The sequence below is a fragment of the Cydia strobilella genome, chromosome 15 (genome assembly GCF_947568885.1).
Source record: "Cydia strobilella chromosome 15, ilCydStro3.1, whole genome shotgun sequence".
NCBI classification, from domain to species: Eukaryota; Metazoa; Arthropoda; class Insecta; order Lepidoptera; family Tortricidae; genus Cydia; species Cydia strobilella.
In genome coordinates this window covers 99,165-119,257 of record NC_086055.1, presented here as the reverse complement: position 1 = coordinate 119,257, position 20,093 = coordinate 99,165, and the positions used below count along the sequence as shown (strand labels likewise).

The window sequence follows — 20,093 nt, the reverse complement described above, 5'->3', positions numbered from 1 at the left end:
ATGGTCGTCATTTATTGATTTTTTGCGTTTTGTTCAGCTATCTACGGAAATGTTATTTATTGTAAAACTTAACTTGCAATGCATTTTATTTTAATTTTACAATAATATTTAACGACTAGATTACAATACAACTATTCAGATTACAAAACTAAGTTTTAAATTATATAAGATTTTTTACAATGGTAATAACAAGGTAACGAACACGAAACAACTTTTATTGCCAATGTGTTAAAAAAAAAATCCCCCTAAAATAGAGGAATTCTAGGTTAATGATGAAAGTTTCAATTCAACATTCACCGAAAAATGCTTTAAAAACCACCAAATCTTAATAGATTCTCAATAGAATAAAAACTATTATAAATATTATAATACATAGTACGTACATTGTAAAAAAATAAATGATCCACTTCAGTAAGCCATTTCTTAAATTTTAAAATAAAGGTCAGTCAGGCGTATTTTGTTAAAGCCCCCCTTTCACACTCCTACATGGTAGTCCGCCTCGTAGTCCGCCTCATTATGTAGGATTGTGAATGTGGTAGCGGGACTACATTGCGTCCTACAAAACCCAGGTAGGATGCCTCTTGGGTCCTACAAGTCCTACAAGCCCCGCCCACCGCTGCAGTCCGCCCACCGCTGCAGTCCGCCGCGCAGGATTGTCCGTGGGTTGACGTCCTACGTAGCAGGACTGCAATGTAGCGAATTGGACCGTGAATGTTAATGCAGGACTGCAGTCCACCATTTTGTTTACGATGAAAAACACGGGCTTAGCAGATTTTATTGAAATATATAAAGGAATTTGATGTGCATGTGATCAAAAATCACCAAAATCGCAATATTTCTTTTAGAAATAGCACATGCCGGAATTTCAAGACCACCGTAACAAGGGGCTACCGTGAAAAACGAAAAGCGTAACTTCTTTATCTGCCTCTCTATCACTAGATATTCTAGTTTATCGCAAGAGCGATAGGGAGGCAGATAGAGAAATTTCGATTTTCGTCTTTCGTGGTAGGTCCTCTGGTAGGTAGGACTGCAATGTAGGAAGTGTGTGAGCTATATCCTACTCCGGGGAACACCCAAATATTCCGAAATACGTTTTTCCGATTTTTATAACCACGATTTTCATAATCCCGATTTTTTATAAGTACGAAATATCAAAATCACGATTTTTAAAAGCACGATGGAATAAAATCACGAATGTGCTGTTTCCGAAAACTTAAAATCCGATTGTCACTTGACCGAAAGCTTATAGTTCCGATTTTACACTTTTTCGAAAGTATATTCTCCCGAATTCCTAAATTACGAAAAATCATTGTCCGATCGGAAATAAAATAATTTGGTATTCAGAAATTCGGTCTTTTGTCAGGTCGGAAAAATTAAATTCGTGATATTAAAATAAAGGCTCACGTTTTACTTTAGTAATTCGGTATTTTGTAAGGTCGGAAAAATGAAATCCGTGATATTCAAATGAAGACTCACGTTTTAGTAATAAATAAATTAGGCAGAACTGCGACCTTGCGAACCCGAACTGTTGCCAGAAGTGGGCTAGGTTAGGTTAGAACTGCGACCCCCAAGAAAACGAACTGTGGCCAGAGAAGTGGATTAGGTTAGGTTAGAACTGTGACCCACAAGAAAACGAACTTTAACAATATATTCGGAATATCGTTATTCGGAAATTTAAAAATTGGGATATTTAAAATAGGAATCACGTTAATTCGGAATAAGAGCAATTTTATTCCGAATTCGTGATTTTGAAAATCGTAAATGTCAAATTCGGCGTTTGTCACTGTCGGAATTGTTATAATAGGAATTATGTGGATCGGAATTTAAAATTTCGGATAAATGGCAATTCTGAATTCGAGATTTCAAGAATAGTAATTGTTAAATTCGGTGTTTGTCACCATAGGAATTGTTATAATCGGAATTATGTGGTTCGGAATTTACAAAAATCGGCTTTTTGGGTTTTCGGAAATATAAATCTTCGTGATTTTCATCATTCGTAATTACGACAGTCGGAATTTTTATGTGTCGAGATTTAAAAATCGGAATGATAAAATTCGACATTCTAAAATTCGGAATAAAAAATTTCGGAATTATGTAGTGTACCCCCTACTCCGCAGTCCTGCGAGGAGGACTGCAAGGTAGGAGTGTGAATGGGGGGCTTAAAGAAGAGACGCGTTCTATAGTTGGTCAAGCAAATATTGTCAGTAGAAAACGGCGCGAAATTCAAATTTTCTATGGGATGACAACCCTTCGCGCCTTGCCTTGCGAGCACACCAGCGACAGCAACGGAGTTGACAGCAGTCGCCGTGGCCGAAGTCGGCCGTGGAGTTATTATTATTACATTTTTCAAATTTGTCCTTTGACGCTTTTTTCTACTGACGGAAATGGCTTGACAGACTATATTTCTTTTTAAATGCTTACGTAGCAATGAGGGCTAACGCGTATGAATTCGCCGCTAGGGGCGCTAGTGTAGATGGTGGTCTTTTCCATAGTTCGAAATGTCAAATGTCACTTGTCACTTCAATGACTGACAGCTGTTCTTTAGTCTTTTGGACCACCATCAACAAAGGCGCCGAGCAGGAGGAGTAGCGCGCTGAGTGAGTGGTTCGTTTTGAGGTTATATTCCCATAAATAAAACAACTTTCCTTATTTACTAATCAGGTGGTGGAATATTTTAATATAGGCGTTTAGATGGATGGTAACGAGAAGGAGAAGCCTCCAGATGAGGCTGATGATAATGACATGAACTGGGAGAACGTCTCAAGTAAGCGTAAGCGTAACTTAGATTTATCACCGACCAAGCTGGAGCCTTCCCCTAAAAAAATTGTAATTAACACGACAGAGGCCGACAAGCAGTCGGGTAATACAAATAATACAGTCGAGCCTAATAATAGTCATGTGGTCGAATTAAATAAAAATAATCCAATGGAGGTAAGTCAAAATACTACAGTCGATTTAAACAAAAACAATCCAGTCGAGTTCAACCCACATTTATACAAACACCCCAGTCTGGACAGCAAATACCGAGAGTACAATGCCGAAGATGGTGGACCATTTATAGTTCACGTCTCTAGAGAGTCTGTACCATCTTCCAATGCTTCCCTAAAACCCATCAATGTAGGCCTTTTGCTTACTCAAGCAAAGGTTAACAACATCCAAAAAGAAGGTGGTATTAAGTCAGTAGGTCGCAACAGAGTAGCAGTTACTTTCACCACAGCAGCTGATGCAAATAGCCTCTTAAAGCACCCGCTACTAGCCCAAAATAAGTTTATAGCTGATATTCCCTCATACCATGTATCGCGTATGGGAGTTATACGGGGAGTTCCTTCGGATTGGACTATGGAGGATTTAGTCAACGGTACAAACCTCAAAGAAGGCAAAGGAAAAATCCTTAAGGCTCGCCGTCTGCAGCGGAAAGTGACAAAAGATGATGGATCCCCATCCTGGGCACCAACCCAGTCGGTGGTGGTTACCTTTGAAGGACAATCCTTACCGTCAAAAATTTTCGCCTACTACACCTCACTAGTTGTAGAAGTATATCAACTGCCAATTATTCAATGCAGAAAGTGCCTTAGGTTCGGACATATTCAAACACAGTGCCGGTCTGATGCTAGATGTTATAAGTGTGCACAAAAACACCCCGGTGATGGATGCAATGTAGCTCCAGAACATGTGACGTGTATATTCTGTTCAGGCAGACACTTTGCTACAGACAAAGTATGCAATGAATATGGTCGACAAAAGTCCATTAAACTTGCCATGTCTGAGCAGAATGTCTCATACGCAGAAGCAGCAATACAGTTCTCAGCGGTTCGTAAGCCATATTCAGATGTAGCAAGAATCATGTTTGAACAGGTTACAGACTCTTCCCGATCTTCACAGCCCCCATGCGACCCTAATACTTTCAGGCCATCTCCTTCTCCTCCGCCCACCACTTCATATCGTAAAACCGTATATCGAGCGCCCCGAACGAGGGTCTCTCTCTCTCCGGGTTATGATAGAGAAGCCCACAACAATATTGTCCGAACTCCCCCACCTCAACTCCCCAATGGCCAAGCTCTGAATAGTTCTTACAATAGAATCACCCACAATGAAGACCTAATGGAGCTCTGTTTAAAATTTTTAACAAACATAATCGCTAAGTGGAGCGATTGCCTACCGAACGACGTTGCGCCCTTAATGATCACACTCGCTGAAAGACTTACATTTCACAACAACGGCCCCCCCGGTCACATTTCTACAATGGAATAGCCGAAGCATTGTCCCAAAAAAACCTGACCTTATTCAGCTCATCAACACCTATGCTGTGTCTGTTGCGGCTATTTCGGAGACGTGGTTACGTCCCGGCACTCTTCTCAGAGTGCCGGGCTTCTCATGTCTCCGGGAGGACCGTAATGATGGACACGCCGGATGTGCGTTGTTGATCAAGCGCAGTTACCCTTTCTCCCAAATTCATATCCCCCCTCACTCGGATGGGATTAATGCCGTAGCTGCCAGGGTTATGGGCATTAATTTCATCTCTATATATATCCCCCATCCTGAAGTAGTTAATATGCATGAATTACAATCTATTCTCAAATCGATTCCACCTCCTCTTATGATTTTAGGGGACTTTAATTGTCACAATATGTCCTGGGGGTCATACCATTCGGATGCGTTTTCATCAGCCCTGCTGGATTTGTTCGATGAAATCAATGTAGGAGTTGTTAATGACGGAACTCCCACGCATCGGGTATACCCAGGCCAGAACCCCCAATCAGTTCCCGATTTATCTGTCTGTTCCCCGAGTTTGTCTTCTTTACTATCCTGGAGGGTATTACGCCAGTCGTTTGGCAGTGACCATTTCCCGATTATTATCACCAAGCCTTCTTCTATTCTTCCATCTCCTTCCCCCGAACCTCTTCTGAAACACAAAATTCAATCAGCAGACTGGCCCAATTATGCATTATTTATAGAGGAAAATATGAAAGAGTGGGACACGAGCGAAATAAGTCAGGATGAAAAATATATAAAATTTAAAAATGTGTTAATAGAGTCCGCCGATAAATATATACCAAAAAAGAAACCTGCTAAACTCAAAATCCCATCACCCCCGTGGTGGAACGCAGACTGTACGGCAGCCGTTAAAAAAAGAGATGCCGCTGAGCAGGATTTCAACAATACAGGAAATTTGGAAGACTACATTTCTTTCAAAAAAATCTCGGCCCGTACAAAACGCTTCCTAGCAAAGGCAAAAAAGAGGGGATGGAAGGGGTTCTGCGAGAATTTATCTCCTAGAACCCCTACATCACTTATATGGCGGAATATAAGGAGGTTCAGGGGTTCGTTTAATCCAGAATCTATGGCCACCACAGATTCTTCCTGGCTGTCAGACTTTGCAGATAAACTTGCCCCGCCAACTGTCCCTGAAGCATCCTGTTTGTTACTTCCCCCGCTGCCAGGCACCGGGAGCTCTCTAGACATGCCTTTCTCATTCTCAGAGCTTAGTCTAGTGCTTAGTGGATTGAGAGATACTACACCGGGAGAGGATGGCATACCATACTGTTTCCTATCTAAGTTAAATACATCCTCACAGGAGTACCTGCTTGGTATTCTAAACCATGCCTTTGGCACGGGAGAGATCCCTGTTGACTGGAAGACCCAAGTCATTATTCCAATCCTAAAACCGTCTAAAAACCCAGACGAGGCTAGCTCATATCGCCCGATTGCCCTGTCCGCGACAATGGGAAAGATACTGGAACATCTGGTTAAAAACAGACTCGAATGGTTTGTGGAAAACAAAGGTATTCTAGCTGACACGCAGTTTGGCTTCCGAAAGGGCCGTAGTACAATGGACAGTTTAAACATTTTAGCAACTGATATCCGACTAAGCTTTTCGAAAAACGAATATCTTCTGGGATGTTTCCTAGATATCTCTGCGGCCTACGACAATGTCCTTCTTCCGGTGCTCAGGGCAAAAATGCTTCATCTGAGCATTCCCGCGAAGATTGTACATATTGTCACCAACTTATTCATGGGTAGGTCAATTAAAATTAGAAATGGTAATTCCTATTACCCGCCTCGGACTTTGTGGCGAGGTCTCCCGCAAGGATCTGTACTCAGCCCCCTGCTTTACAGTATCTACACCTACGACTTGGAACAATCTGTCCTTTCCTTCTGTAATGTCTTGCAGTATGCTGATGATCTGGTCTTATACACCTCAGCAAACTCAATGGACAAAGCCACTGCTAGTCTGAATACAGCGCTGGGTTACCTCAAAGATTGGCTTGATGAACATGGTCTTACCCTATCGCCAACAAAAAGTTGTTTAGTGACTTTCAGTCGCAGAAGGATCATGCCTCCTGCAGATGTCCGTTATGGTGGTGTCATGATACCAAGTAAAGAGTCAGTAAAATTTCTAGGTGTTATTTTAGACCACAAAATGTCGGCCTCCTCACATCACAAATATGTACTGAGTAAATGTGAAAAAAATATTAATATTCTGCGAGCATTATCAGGTGTTTGGTGGGGCTCTCACCCTTATTGCCAGAAGCTACTATACAATGCCATCATACGCAGCCATATAGACTATGGGTCATTTCTAATGGAACCTTGCAATAAGGATGGCCTAGATAAATTAGACCTCATACAGGCAAAATGTTTAAGGATCATACTGGGTGCTATGCTTCCTTCTCCCAAAAATGGCATGCAGGTAGAAGCTGTTGAACCTCCTTTGTCTCTCCGCAGACAATATCTTGCCGACAGGTTCTTGATCAAAGCCAGCTCTTACAACAACCACTTGTTGCTTCCACGCTTGCGGGCACTGGCACTGGAGGTCACTGAAAACCGATATTGGACATATAAAGCCTTTCCAAGAATAATAATGTCTTTTTCAAAACTGTCTAATATTAACCCCAGTCTATATAAATCCGGCGCTAACCCTTTATTTGAGGTGGCATTTGAGACCTTAATATATTCACCTAAAGTTCTATTAGATATAGGAATTTTCAAAAATGATCCAGGAGCAAACAACAAGTTCAATAAATTTTTAGATAAATGGCAAGATTACTTACCGGTTTTTACTGACGCTTCAAAGGTGGATCCTACAAAATGTGTGGGAGCAGCGGTGTGGATTCCTCGGTACAATATTGCCCTCCCATTTAAATGTCCTCCTCAAGCATCCATTTTCACAGGCGAGGCAGTTGCTATTCTTGAGGCTGTCAAATATGCAGAGACCCACAATATTAAAAACACCATTATCATCTCTGATAGTAGGAGTTGCCTGCAGGCTATTGTAGGCAACCAATTCAAATTCAAAGCAAAATTTCCATTGATTCTCGAAATCAAAGCTTTGCTACGTAGGTGTGAATCAAGGGGCCTACATATTGTTCTCGGGTGGGTTCCAAGCCACTGTGGTATTAACGGCAATGAGATGGCTGATATGTGGGCAAAACGAGCGATTGACATCGGATCAATGAAGCAGGAAATTTACGGTACTGACCTATTGAGTTGTGCGCTATCCAATATGTTTAATACATGGCAGAAGCAATGGGATACCTCTAGAATACAGACAGGTAAACATTATGGCTGTGTACAACCTCGAATTACTCGAAAACCGTGGTTCTATCGTTTTCGTACTTCTCCGAAATGGGTAATATCGACCATTTGTCGTTTACGCTTAGGTAAAGTATGTACTCCGTTATTTCTGGCTATGATTGGTGTCCGTGCGAACTCATTGTGTGAATGCGGGTTGGATGAGGGTAACTTGGACCACATCTTCTTTGCTTGTTCAGGGTGTAGTTATTCACTGTACGATGTATTACCCGAAAATGTTCCACGACCTATATGCTTTAGCTCACTGCTTTGTCACATGGATACTAGGCTTACTTCTATACTCATTAAATATTTACAAACGAACAACATTAAACTCTAAATAGCGTCTTATCTTTTATAATCTAATGCGTCTAATTATTTATGTTTTATTCTATACTTCATATTTATTTTATATATCGTTTTCTTCTCTTCCACTTCCTTCATGTTGGCACTATTAACGTTCTGTCACCCACTTCCCGCTTTTTTTCTACTAATTTTTGTATTCGTCATGTGTTTGTCTGTGATGTTCATAACAATTATTCGTTTTTAGGTCTTCCCAACCACAACCTCCCAGACTACCGAACATTCTCCTCACGTGTGAAAGTCAAAAACCGACATTGGCAAATTCACCCCGTGCAAAATTGCGGGGAGTAAAAGCCAGATAGGATAAAAAAAAAAAAAAAAAAAAAAAAAAACAAAGGCGCCAACTGGTGAGCAAAAAACGATAAAAGAAAAGATAGAGGAACTTGTAAAATTAGTCTGGCAATCCTCTCCTTCACCCCTCATATTGAATCGTCCGGACAGGCCCGCAACTTTAGTATTAATTTTTCCATTATTTTCTAATTTAAAACCTATACTTGCATGTTAATTATTATTTTCGAAATTAAAAAAGTTAATTACAAAGTGCTTTCACGCCTCTCGCGCAAATACTCACTGAATAAATTGCATTGCTAAATGTAAGTGCAACTGTTCTCTTTTGTTGAAATTATGTTGACGAAGCAGTTTGACTTGTTGTTCCCTGATTTAAATTGCAGCTGATTGAGCTGAAGTGGTGTGGTGATTTTTGTAGGAACAGTAAGGATATACAGCTGAGTAAATCCTTGTCGTGGCTTTTACGACACGGAGCGGTAAAGGAAGGATTCGACTTGAGGTTCGTTATTTGTTGACATGATAGGTGTATTCCGTGAGTGTATTATTATTATCATAACGGCGCTTTGAACAAGTTTCTGTTAACTTATCCTTGCTGTAATGCAAAGTTGTAAACCTGACATTATTATCAACACCCAAATAGTTTTTCATTTTCGCGTCGGCCGTTTATCAAAATTGCGTATGTATATTGCCTTTGTACTTTTTGTTCATTTTCTCTTAGAAGATCAATTGTTGTTAAACTGGTTAAAGGTTAACTGGGGTAAAGTTTGGTTTATAAATAACCAAACTTTACCCCTCTAAAAGAAGAATGTTGGAAGTTAAAAGTTAAGCGAACATTTGTCACATTAAGCAGGGTACTACCACATTCTTGAAAAGCTTTAAACTAACAGCAACACAATTAGTAAACTTTATGATTATGATATTGCAAGAATTAAAGTAGGATTTAAAGAAGCATTAAAGTACACAACTTCACACACAACACAACAAAACAAAACACAACAAAACTTCAGTTCACTGTGTCAATGATGAGTGTGTGACTCACAATATCAAAGTGTAAATAAATGGGTATAATTAATAACTTAATAAATGGACATGTGCTCATCATATAAATAAATACAACAGGGATTCAAACCCCCCGTACCACCAGCTTCATTGGCAGTCACTTACAACTAGCCTATCCTATGCATCAGTTAACTGTACTTTCAAAAGATGTCACTTTTTCTGTTTTAGCCCAGAAGGATACATTGACATTGAAAAAATCTTAATCCACAAATCATTTAAGCAGTACAGCAGCAGCGACATAAAGAGGGTCGTCCGAAATAATGAGAAACAGAGATTTCACCTGAGAGTGAACCCGGACACCGGGGCGACAGAGATCAAGGCTAACCAGGGACACAGCATTGACAAAGTTACGGATGTGGAGTTGACTCCCATTCTGACGGTGAGTAGACAATTTTTTATTATTATTATTAAAGCTTTATTTGTTCTACTTCTTCTTTTCTAGAGTAGATAATTATTGCCTCTTAACTCTATTTATTTTTACGTAATTTATTTTAATTTCATTTTAGTGCATATTTTCAAAAATTGTTCAGAAAATCATGAAATGTCCCTTTTCTGTAACTATTGAATTGTGTATTAGGAAATTATGAAAGATATCATGAAAGTAAGGCTAAACATGAAAGAGTTGTCCAAAATATGAAAAACTACATAATGTCTGACTAGCAGGGACTGGACAACCCTTTCCGCGATAAAACCCTTTCAATGGGCGACACTTAAACACGGCTAACACATTGAAAGACTTTCCCTTTTGAACTGCAAGCCCATTCATACCCCTACCTTTGACTAACCCTTACCGAAAAGCTAACCAAAAATAAGGCTAGCCCTTAATAAGGGTTACCCTTATCTTTAAGCGCTTTTTATAAAGGTTTCCCTTTGCGTGAAAGAGACAGGATTAGTATATATCTACGGTAGTGTATGAAAAGGAAAGAAAATACGTGCCTAGTCAAAGAACGCCGCCGTCGCCGCCGACGATCGCTCGGATTCGAAGTAATGTGTGCTTTATGAACAAGGTAGACGACTTAAATTAGCACGCTTATATGCTAAAAGTGAAGCCCTTTATAAGGCTAACCCTTATAAGCAATATGCAAGGTGTTGGTGAGGGGATGATAAGGGTTTTGTAAGGGTATTTGGGCTACCGATTACTCAAATGTGGTAGCTTTATATAAGGGTTTTTAAAAGCAAAACAAAGGGTTTCGTCTGGCAAAGGGTATGGTGAGTTAAGCCTTATGCAATACCCTTATAAAACCCCGATAAGGGATAGCGGGCCGGTCCCTGCTGACTAGTGCAAGGAAATGGGCAACAATCAAATCTTGTAATGGCCACTATCATATTTAAAGTCAAAAAAATTGGATGAGGTCAGCATGGCCATGTACATTTTTAAGAAGCTTTTTTGTGTGAATATCCTTCATATATTTAAATATTATAATAATTCAACTTCCTGTGTTTGTTGACTTGGTTGATTATTTATTTAGGAAGGTATACAGACCAATGGTTTATTGTTGCTCATTATGATAAGCCCTGCTTGTATCATGTTCAAACAGCCACATAATTGGTTCTTGTGATTACTTATCATTAAGCACTAAGTAGAAATACAGACTATATACCTTGCCTACAAACTTTTACTTTGAGTAAGTATTCACTGAAGAAGAGTTTAGTTTGCTATTTGGACAAGTATTGCTGTACTTTAATTATTATTTCATAATTCTTTGGTTAATGTATATATCTGTGAAGTTTAGATATTTTACTTACATGCAATATGTTTTTTCCCAGAAATCTGAAAGCATTACAAATTGATATAATTTCTAAATCGTTTCTCAGACAGCGATTAGTTAAATGTTATAAAATAACATAATTTTTTACTTACAGGCCAAATACCCTACAGTTGTCCATGGCACTTTCACCAATTGCTGGCCACAGATAAAACAGATTGGGCTCAGCCGAATGCGAAGACGCCACATCCATCTTGCCAAAGGTTTACACACAGACCGGACTGTAATCAGTGGGCTCAGAAACAACGCACAGATACATATTTACGTTAACTTGGGCAAGGCACTGGAGGATGGAATAAAGTTCTACGAGTCAGATAATGGAGTTATATTGACTCCAGGCAATGACAACGGCTTTTTAGAGACCAAGTACTTTGATAGAGTCGTTGACGTTGCTACAGGTTGGTGTGCTATATTTTTGCTCTTTTCGAGTTTGATTGTTGCCTTAAACAGTAAAAAAAACACCATTTTAATGGTCTTTATCAGCAGTTCCATTTTGCTAAATGACATTTACAAAATGTTAATGCATGGGTTAGTATAAAAGTTACTGAAGTAACAATAGGTGCGTGCGTATAGTATAATGCGCAACTTTTTTTAAAATTTTAAGTTCCTGTTCATTGAACATTCATGGATGCTCAACCTTACCTTATTTCTTAGGGGCTTTTAATTTTTCATACATTTGGTTTGAAACGACGTGTGCGATGTCGCGTCCGGAACGGCTGGCTCAGTTTCATCGGTCGCTAGGGCCCGCATGCGAGGCAATATCGAGTTAATTGTTTTGAAACATTCCAGAACACACTCTTCAATAATGGAGGGGACCGTGCCGCGCGTGCCGTCGCGGCCGCCCTTCTCCCGCCCGCCGTTCGCGGCGCCGCCCCCCCTCCCGCTCCCGCACCCGCCCCTCCCGCTCCCGCACCCGCGCGGACAGCTGCTGTCGGCGCCCGCGGGGTGGGGGAGGGGCAGGGGCAGGGGGAGGGGGAGGGAGGTGCGCTCGGCGGACGCGCGCCGCAGGAAAGGAGAGGCGGATGACCTGCTGCCCAATGCCGTGCTCGTTACCGGTTAGTACCTAATGGAACATGAACGTTACTTCATATTTTTATTAAGATTAGACCGATCTCCATATCAGACATAAAAACGACAACCTATCCACGATAACTAACTATGGAATCCGTTTGAATGCAGGCTACCCGCCCTACACCAAGCCCCAGGACCTCGCCCACGCCTTCTGCAAGTTCGGTTCCGTGCGCCTCAACCGAGACTGGATCACCGACACGGCTGCCTGCCTGGAATTCACGGATCCCGAGCATGCCCAGGCAGCCATACAGTACGTTTAACGAGTATAACGACGGAGCGGCAGCTGACGTTCACGAATATTCATGATTCAACTCGTTACGAAATATTATGTCCTATAAAAAAAAAACTACAAAGTACAACACGACCACCTACTTTATGGTCGGAAACTACAAAGATCACAGCGGTTACTTTATTTATATTTCTAGGGCGAGTCGGGCTGTTAATGTGTACGGCGCCTTCCTGACGGTCACGGCCTGCACCGTCAACACCAGACCTCAGAGGCAGCCCCGGAAGAGAGAGCCCAGGGTCGGCAGGGGACCGAACTTCAAGGGTGAGCTGTTTATTATACCAGGGTACCACCATGACGGTCGCGGCCTGCACCGTCCACACCGGACCTCAGAGGCAGCCCCGGAAGAGAGACCCCAGGGTCGGCAGGGGACAGAACTTCAAGGGTGAGCTGTTTATTATACCAGGGTACCACCATGACGGTCGCGGCCTGCACCGTCCACACCGGACCTCAGAGGCAGCCCCGGAAGAGAGACCCCAGGGTCGGCAGGGGACAGAACTTCAAGGGTTTTGGGTACGGAACCCTAAAAAGCAAGAAATCTAGTCTCTCGCATTCACGCCTAATAATTGCAGTGGACATAATTAAACAAAATAGAAAAAAACCCGCCAAGTGCGAGTCGGACTCGCCCACCGAGGGTTCCGTACTTTTTAGTATTTGTTGTTATAGCGGCAACAGAAATACATCATCTGTGAAAATTTCAACTGTTTAGCTATCACGGTCCATGAGATACAGCCTGGTGACAGACAGACAGACGGACAGCGGAGTCTTAGTAATAGGGTCCCGTTTTTACCCTTTGCCCTAAAAATTATGAAAATTTAAAAACTGAATCGATAAAAAATTTTTGGCCAAGCTGAAACGGAGACCTTCGCTCGCTTCACTTCGATCAATTAACGAGTTGCTTGTCTGAAAGAACACCTTCGCAGTTCTTCAGAATAAATAGAAGTAGCATATTTTTATCGATTTTGATCGTCTATCCGTGCTCCGTTTGGATTTTCTAAAGTAAGGTTTACTCCCTGCAGGCACAATAGTGGAGCCGACGAAAATCCCGCTCCAGGGCGCCTTCCATCAACAGTTAGACGCCTTGCTGTCCGCAGTGCGTCTCACGCAGCCCGAGATCGAGCGCCTCGGCCAGCTCTATCGTGACCTGGAGTACGTGCTCGGCGAGTTGTGGCCCGGTGAGTATCGTTATGTCATAATGAGGTCGAGGTTTCCCTGTACCTAGTGGAGCCGGCGGACATCTCATAGGGCATCCTCCACCAGCTGTTAAATGCCTCGTTATATAAATATTTGGCTAATTAGATTGAATATGCAGGCTGCCGCGCGATCCCGTTCGGCTCGGTGACGACCGGGCTGGGCGTGAAGTCGTCGGACGCGGACTGCTTCGTGTCGCTGCCGCACGCGCACGCGCACGCGCACGCGCACGCGCACGCGCACGCGCACGCGCACGCGCACGCGCACGCGCACGCCGCCGACAGCGCCGTCTCCCGCGCCAAGCGCGCTCTACAAGCCCATCCCCGAGTCTTCGGCGAGCTCCTCGCCATCCCGCGCGCCAACACCCCCATCGTCAAGTTCCTTCACATCCCGACCGGCGTCTACTGTGATTTGAGTTTCAAAACTCCGCTCGGCTCGCAGAACAGCAAGCTCGTCGCCTTCCTTCTCTTCTGCGATCCTAGACTCATTCCCGTCGCGGTCGCCGTCAAGTACTGGGCGCGAGTCCACGAGCTCACGGGCACGGGGAAGTTGACCAACTACGCGTTGACCGTGATGATCATATTCTACTTCCAGCAGCCGCCGATCGCGATCTTGCCCGCGGTCGAGTGGCTTCAGAGGGACCGCAGCTATGACTGCTTCGTGGATTATTGGAACACGGGCTTCATGAGCGATATGCGCCGCGTCCCCAAGGCGACCGACGCGTCGTCCATAGCGGAGCTGCTCGGCGGGTTTTTTGAGTATTATGCAAATTTTGACTTCGAGAACCTCGTCGTTTGCCCGTTCCTCGGTCGAACGGTCAAAAAGGACGACTTTAGGGACCTGAGGCTTCTACCCGAGGAGTTCGGTCGATACAAGAAGAACGTTTGCGGCGGAGTATCGCTCCCGATTCGCTTCATGACGTCCATGTGCGTCCAGGACCCTTTCGAGCAGTGTCACAACGTCGCATCCTCGGTATCCTCGCGGCTAGCGGCAGATATCTGCGCGTACTTCAAGTTCGCCGCCGACGCCTACGAGAAAGAAAAAGTGAAAGACTTCTCGGGGCTGCTGCCGACGATCCTCCTCCAGAAGCCGGAGCTGCCGCGGGCCAAGAAGGGCGGCTCCGAGTTCCGCGCGCGCCTCCCGCCCGGCCTCGTCGGGAACATCGTCGCGCCGGACTGGAAGGCCGCCGTGCGGGACGTCGCCTTCCAGATCTTCCGCACCATTCTCAGGGTGCAGCTTGTCAAAATTGAGGACAAGGAGGAGGCCGTTAAACCTGCTAAACGAGCGAAAACTGGACAAACCAAAGGAGGAAAAAATTCTAAGCCGGAGGAGACACCCGGATCCTCCAAATTGGGCAAGACGACCAAACTGGAAGAGACTGCAAAATTAAGGGCAAATTCTGAAGATGTTTCGAAGCTTGTACAAGAAACTTCTAAATTGGAAGTGTACAAAGGAGAAGAAATTAAACAAAGGAGAGACTCTAAATCGGAGGAGACTGTTGAACCTCAAAGTGAAACCACTGAATCGGACGACACTAAAGAGAAGGAAAAAGCTACAAAGAAAAAATCTAAAGTGGAGATAATTAAAAACGGTAAAATAATCGAGGCTATAACCAGGAGAGAGAAGGAGTGGTACACGGGCGCGATCACCCGCGCCATCTGGAAGCGGAAGACGTTCTCCAAGCTGTACAGCGTGATGGGGCTCAAGTTCCTCGACCGGGAGACGATGATCACGGACGAGATCATGAAAGTGGACAAGAACGTGATCGACGTGCGGTTCACGGTACTGGTGACGTTCGTGAACGCACCGCGCTCCGCCGTGGTGGCCGTGCGCCACGCCGCCGGCGACCTCAACGCCTTCAAGGAGTTCGGCAAGTTCTTCAACAACACCTTCCAGCACTGGTTCGTCATCCTCTACAGGCCCTGCTGCAAGACACCCCTCCAACATACGACTGCCGAGAACAGAGCGCCGGCCGTGACGGACGAGGAGGCCGCCGCGAAAGAACTCGACGAGGCCATGAAACAAGACAATGATTTAGACAAGAGCGACTCCGACAGCGATTCGGATTTCAGCTACGAGGATGAGAGAATAGATCCGAACGCGACCAATTCGGAAGTAGGAGAACGCAAAGAGAGAGGTGCGGACAAAAACTGTAAAAATGAATCAAATAGTGCTGTTAAAAAACAGAGTGAAAACGATAAAGAATGTGATACGAAAGAAAATTATGACAATAAAGTTCAAGCGGACAAAATACCTGACGAGGATGGGTTAAACGCATCCGATAAATCGCCGCGGAGGCGCAAAAGTAAAAAGCAACACGCTGACAAAGATGTACCAATAAACCACTTAAATGACAGGGTTGAGGCTTTAAACTTAACCGGCAAATCATCACGAACAAACATGAATAATATGCGAAATCACGACAAAACACATCAGCAACAAACAGTAGACGATCAAAATGAGGGGAAAGAGTCTCAGAACACATCAACAAAGAACAAAAATAGATCACAGCACGGTGACCACAATGACACCGGCCAAGAAATTGTCAAGAGACAGACAAGACACAGGAACAGGAAGGGCAAAGACAAAAAGCAGGGCGCTCCCGCGGACGAGAGCGGCCGCACCAGGAGCGCCGGGGAAAACGGACAGATGCCTTCATGTTAGCGTGTACATTACATACTCACTCAAATAGATTAAAAAACTTGATTATTGCCCCTAGTAATATTGAATGTAACTAACTTCTATGGACTAAGAGCTATAGGTAATTGTGGTATAGAGCATCTAAACTTATCAGAATCGTTTTAAGGAGAATTTGAATGTCTGTTAATGCTATTTTTTGTATGTATAATTCTAATTAATTTTCAATCAATAATTAAATTTTATTTCTCATAAGGCGTTTGTTTTTCTTTAATATCATACGTTTTATTCTGAAACGAACTTCTTCGGTTGTCCTCTAGCATTCTGGACAGGAAAACAACAAGAGATATTTCCCACCTTATCCATCCTTCACCTTAGGTACATGTAATTCATTAATTCTTTGAAAGCTAACACAAGTGGCCCGAAGCGGTACCGTCAGCGTTCAACAACCAACTAAAATAATATATTATTTTATTTACTGACAATTTGGTTCGACCAACTATACATGCTCCCGTGCAAGAGATACGTACAATTCGGACCGTATTGTGACATTGTCAAAGTTTGCTTGCTACATTTGATTTGACAATGACAAATGACATTCTAACCGAAACGATAGCCCATGTTTCTATTGGTTTTTCTGGCCGTCCATTTTTTCTATTTTTATTCCTATAGTAGTTTAGATTCTTCAACCGATCAAGCATCTACACGGACTGGATCGAGTTCTGATACTGAAATTCTGCTCCCACAACCTTGATGCTGGCAAAATTGTCCCAATGGACAGATGCCATAAGAACCAAAAACTGAACTGAACTGAACTGATAGCCCATGTTGAGCTAAAGATATAATATTATTATTTACTACAATATTTTACATAATTTGTTACATTGTTTGGTTGCTGTACGAATAAGAGTACTTCTAAATCACAACTTATGATGTTATGCTGATATTCACGATTAACGGGAATCATGGACACTCAAGGTAAACACGTTATTTGTATTTCTCCTTAGCATCACCATAACATCAACTTTCGTAATAAGAAGTTTATAACTACTAGTTTTCATACCCCGAAATTAACGGAGTAAAAAAAAACCACCGTGTATATAAATTGACAGGCAGCTTATAGCTGATACGATACGTGCACTTGTGTTTTGTCCATTCATAAAATGTTCGAGTCTGTTTTTAAAATAGTTCACGACGGTGCACTGATTATGGATTATATACATATAGTATAGGAACATATGATATAATATAGTTTATTGTTTAATAACCATCAACATTTCATTAGACACCCCTGAACTAAAAATGTCATATTAAAAGCAATTATTGCAGGCGGAGAAATCCTAGACCCATCATGGATGCGGCTGGAGGGTGATTTCGATGAGCAGGTGGCCTGCCTGTTCCGCTATGTGCGGCTGTCCCGGGAGGAGGTGGAGAGCTTCCGCTGCCTGTTCCGAGACGTTGAGAATACATTGAGGACACAGTGGCCAGGTATGAACATCTACATTACGAGCAGGTGGCCTGCCTGTTCCGATACGTGCGGCTGTTACGGGAGGAGGTGGAGAGCCTCGCTGCCTGTTTTGGGACATCGAGGACAGTGGCCAGGTATGACCACCTACATGACGAGCAGCTTACCGCAGGTTTTTACCTATTACTAACTAAAATAATACTGCCATGTTATGCAGGGTAACAATATATACATAAATTTAAAAATAAATAAAAATTGACATGTTTTGTTTTTGTGTTTTTTTTCTATCGAGCCAACTTTAACATTTTCATGTTTTGCTTGCAATCTGCCCTCGCAAATATTGTCTGTGTGTGATTTGTGTGAATATTGCATTTGCCTTTGTATATGCCTTGTGTTTATTACTTTAGTGTTTATTAACTTAGCCCTATCTTAATACCTTACCGATCCTGGGTAATAAATATTAAATTAAAAAACCCCTACACTACGCTATATGCCTACAAAATCCATTTTATGCCAAAAATGCCTTACGTCATTTTGGAAAAGACCTGATACTCTTCAAACTGCTGGATCAATTTCCACGAAACATGGCTAAGAAGCACCGCAAGAAAACTCGCTATCACGTAAAAAAAAAACGCATCGAAATCGGCCCATTTTTGCGTCGCGGGTTAAAAAGTACGCCACTCACGCTACTTTAATGTCTTATAAATTTGAGTTATTATTTTGTTTACTCCTGAGCCATACATTTTATTCTTACGTAAATGTTTTCTTTTATAATTTAACATTATTTTAATATTTTCTGGTTCAGGCTGTGAAGTGATCCCATTCGGGTCCGTGGTGACGGGCATGGGCATCAAGACGAGCGACGTGGACTGCTACGTGCACGTCCCCGTGTGGTACCGCATGGCCGGCGACAACCTCGTCATCACCGCCCGCAACATCCTCCGCCGCCGACCCAACATCTTCGCACAACTCTTCGCCATCGCCCAAGCTAAAGTCCCCATCGTCAAGTTCCTCCATACCCCCACTCGGACCAACTGCGATCTAAGCTTCAAAAGCCCGTCAGGCGTCAGAAACAGCAAGCTGATATGCTATCTACTCCACTCGGACAGAAGAGCGCTCGATCTCGCCATACTAGTTAAATACTGGTCCAAGGCTCACAATTTAACCGGCACGAATTTAATGCCAAATTACGCTTTAACGTTACTAGTAATCTTCTACCTCCAACACATAGGAATATTACCCCCCGTGTGTGATTTACAGAAGCTCGTCCCTTATGATTATGTCGACAATTGGAATACTGCGTTTGAAGAACGCGAGCATAGGAGCAACAACGAACGGTCGCTGCTGCAGATCTTAGGCGGTTTCTTCTCCTACTACGGCAGTTACGACTTCGAGAACAGTATAGTATCTCCGTTCCTCGGGTATCCTATAGTCCGGGAATGTTTTAAGAAGTTAAATGATGTGCCGGAAGAATTTGATCTGTATAAAGATCTGTACAGAAATGGGATGTGTCAGCCGCTCAAGTTGGATACGCCGATGTGCGTGCAGGATCCGTTCGATCACAGTCGGAACTGTACTGTGGGGGTGTTCTTCAAGTTGAGCCGGAAGGTATGTTCGTATTTGAAGTTGGCGGCTACTCTGTATTCTAGTAAGCCGAGCGAGGAGTATCTGCAGGCGCTGCTGCTGACGCGCGCGGCGGGGGCGCCGAGCGTGGTGGCCGCCAAGGCCAAGCTGCAGAACAAAGTGAGGAAGCCGCAGCAGACCCAGGGCTTCAACAATTTGAAGAAGGCTGTGAGGAACAACATACACGCCTTGTATGAGCACATTAATAAGAAAAGGGGGAAACGATAGCTTGCTCATAATTCATTATTGATTTAATAGTGGTTTGAATTGATGATGTGTTTTTTTTACGTAATACTTATAATTGTCTTGGAAAAATGTGTTATATAATTTTTAGACTGGAGTCATGTTGAAAGTAAGTGTTGTATGTATACGTTTTTACTTTGTCTCGATGGCTCTCGTTTTAGAATATTCTATTAACCGCTTGGATAATTTGGATATGTTTTACTACAAAATTGTACTCTTTTCAATGTAGTAAATGTCTTTTAACTTTAACTTAGTCTGCATTGACAAGAGATTTTTACAAGTTGACTTTAAATAAAATTTAATTATCATTGTGAATGATATGCTACATGTGATGATTGATATTGTTTCTATTTTAAAAATAGATTAAGCTAAATCACATTCTTTAAAATGTGGCATCTCAATCAATTGATGGAGAATGTACAAGAATAATAAAGTAATAATAAAACCTTTTATATAAAAAAACATAATTATTTATTTATTTGTTTGTACTGAAAATAATACTTGCTAAGAAATGCATAACGAGAATGAA

General features: G+C 42.6%; 2 protein-coding genes and 1 long non-coding RNA gene across 4 annotated transcripts; all 3 read left to right on the top strand.

Annotated features, from left to right (window-relative positions):
• The first annotated feature begins 8,341 nt into the window (after nt 1–8,341).
• LOC134747689 (uncharacterized) lies at nt 8,342–9,644 on the top strand. Its single transcript, XR_010128353.1, has 3 exons — nt 8,342–8,528; nt 8,642–8,722; nt 9,506–9,644. It is a non-coding gene; the product is annotated as an uncharacterized LOC134747689 (long non-coding RNA).
• Nucleotides 9,645–11,305: 1,661 nt separating this feature from the next.
• Nucleotides 11,306–16,488, top strand: LOC134747688 (speckle targeted PIP5K1A-regulated poly(A) polymerase-like). 2 transcript variants are annotated; one of them, XM_063682295.1, is made up of 6 exons: nt 11,306–11,446; nt 11,838–12,103; nt 12,228–12,369; nt 12,545–12,669; nt 13,425–13,580; nt 13,718–16,488. In XM_063682295.1, the coding sequence occupies exons 2-6, from the start codon at nt 11,854–11,856 to the stop codon at nt 16,258–16,260; spliced, it is 3,216 nt and encodes a 1,071-aa protein (XP_063538365.1). In that variant the 5' UTR covers nt 11,306–11,446; nt 11,838–11,853; the 3' UTR covers nt 16,261–16,488. The 2 variants fall into 2 exon arrangements, with proteins under 2 accessions (XP_063538365.1, XP_063538366.1); XM_063682296.1 differs by lacking the exons at nt 11,306–11,446; nt 11,838–12,103; nt 12,228–12,369; nt 12,545–12,669 and adding an exon at nt 12,806–12,911.
• A 374-nt stretch (nt 16,489–16,862) lies between these two features.
• LOC134747686 (terminal uridylyltransferase Tailor-like) lies at nt 16,863–19,977 on the top strand. The gene is made up of 3 exons (XM_063682294.1): nt 16,863–17,211; nt 17,563–17,721; nt 18,504–19,977. Exons 1-3 carry the CDS (start codon nt 17,199–17,201, stop codon nt 19,547–19,549), a joined length of 1,218 nt encoding a protein of 405 aa, XP_063538364.1. The 5' UTR covers nt 16,863–17,198; the 3' UTR covers nt 19,550–19,977.
• The last annotated feature ends 116 nt before the right edge of the window (nt 19,978–20,093 follow it).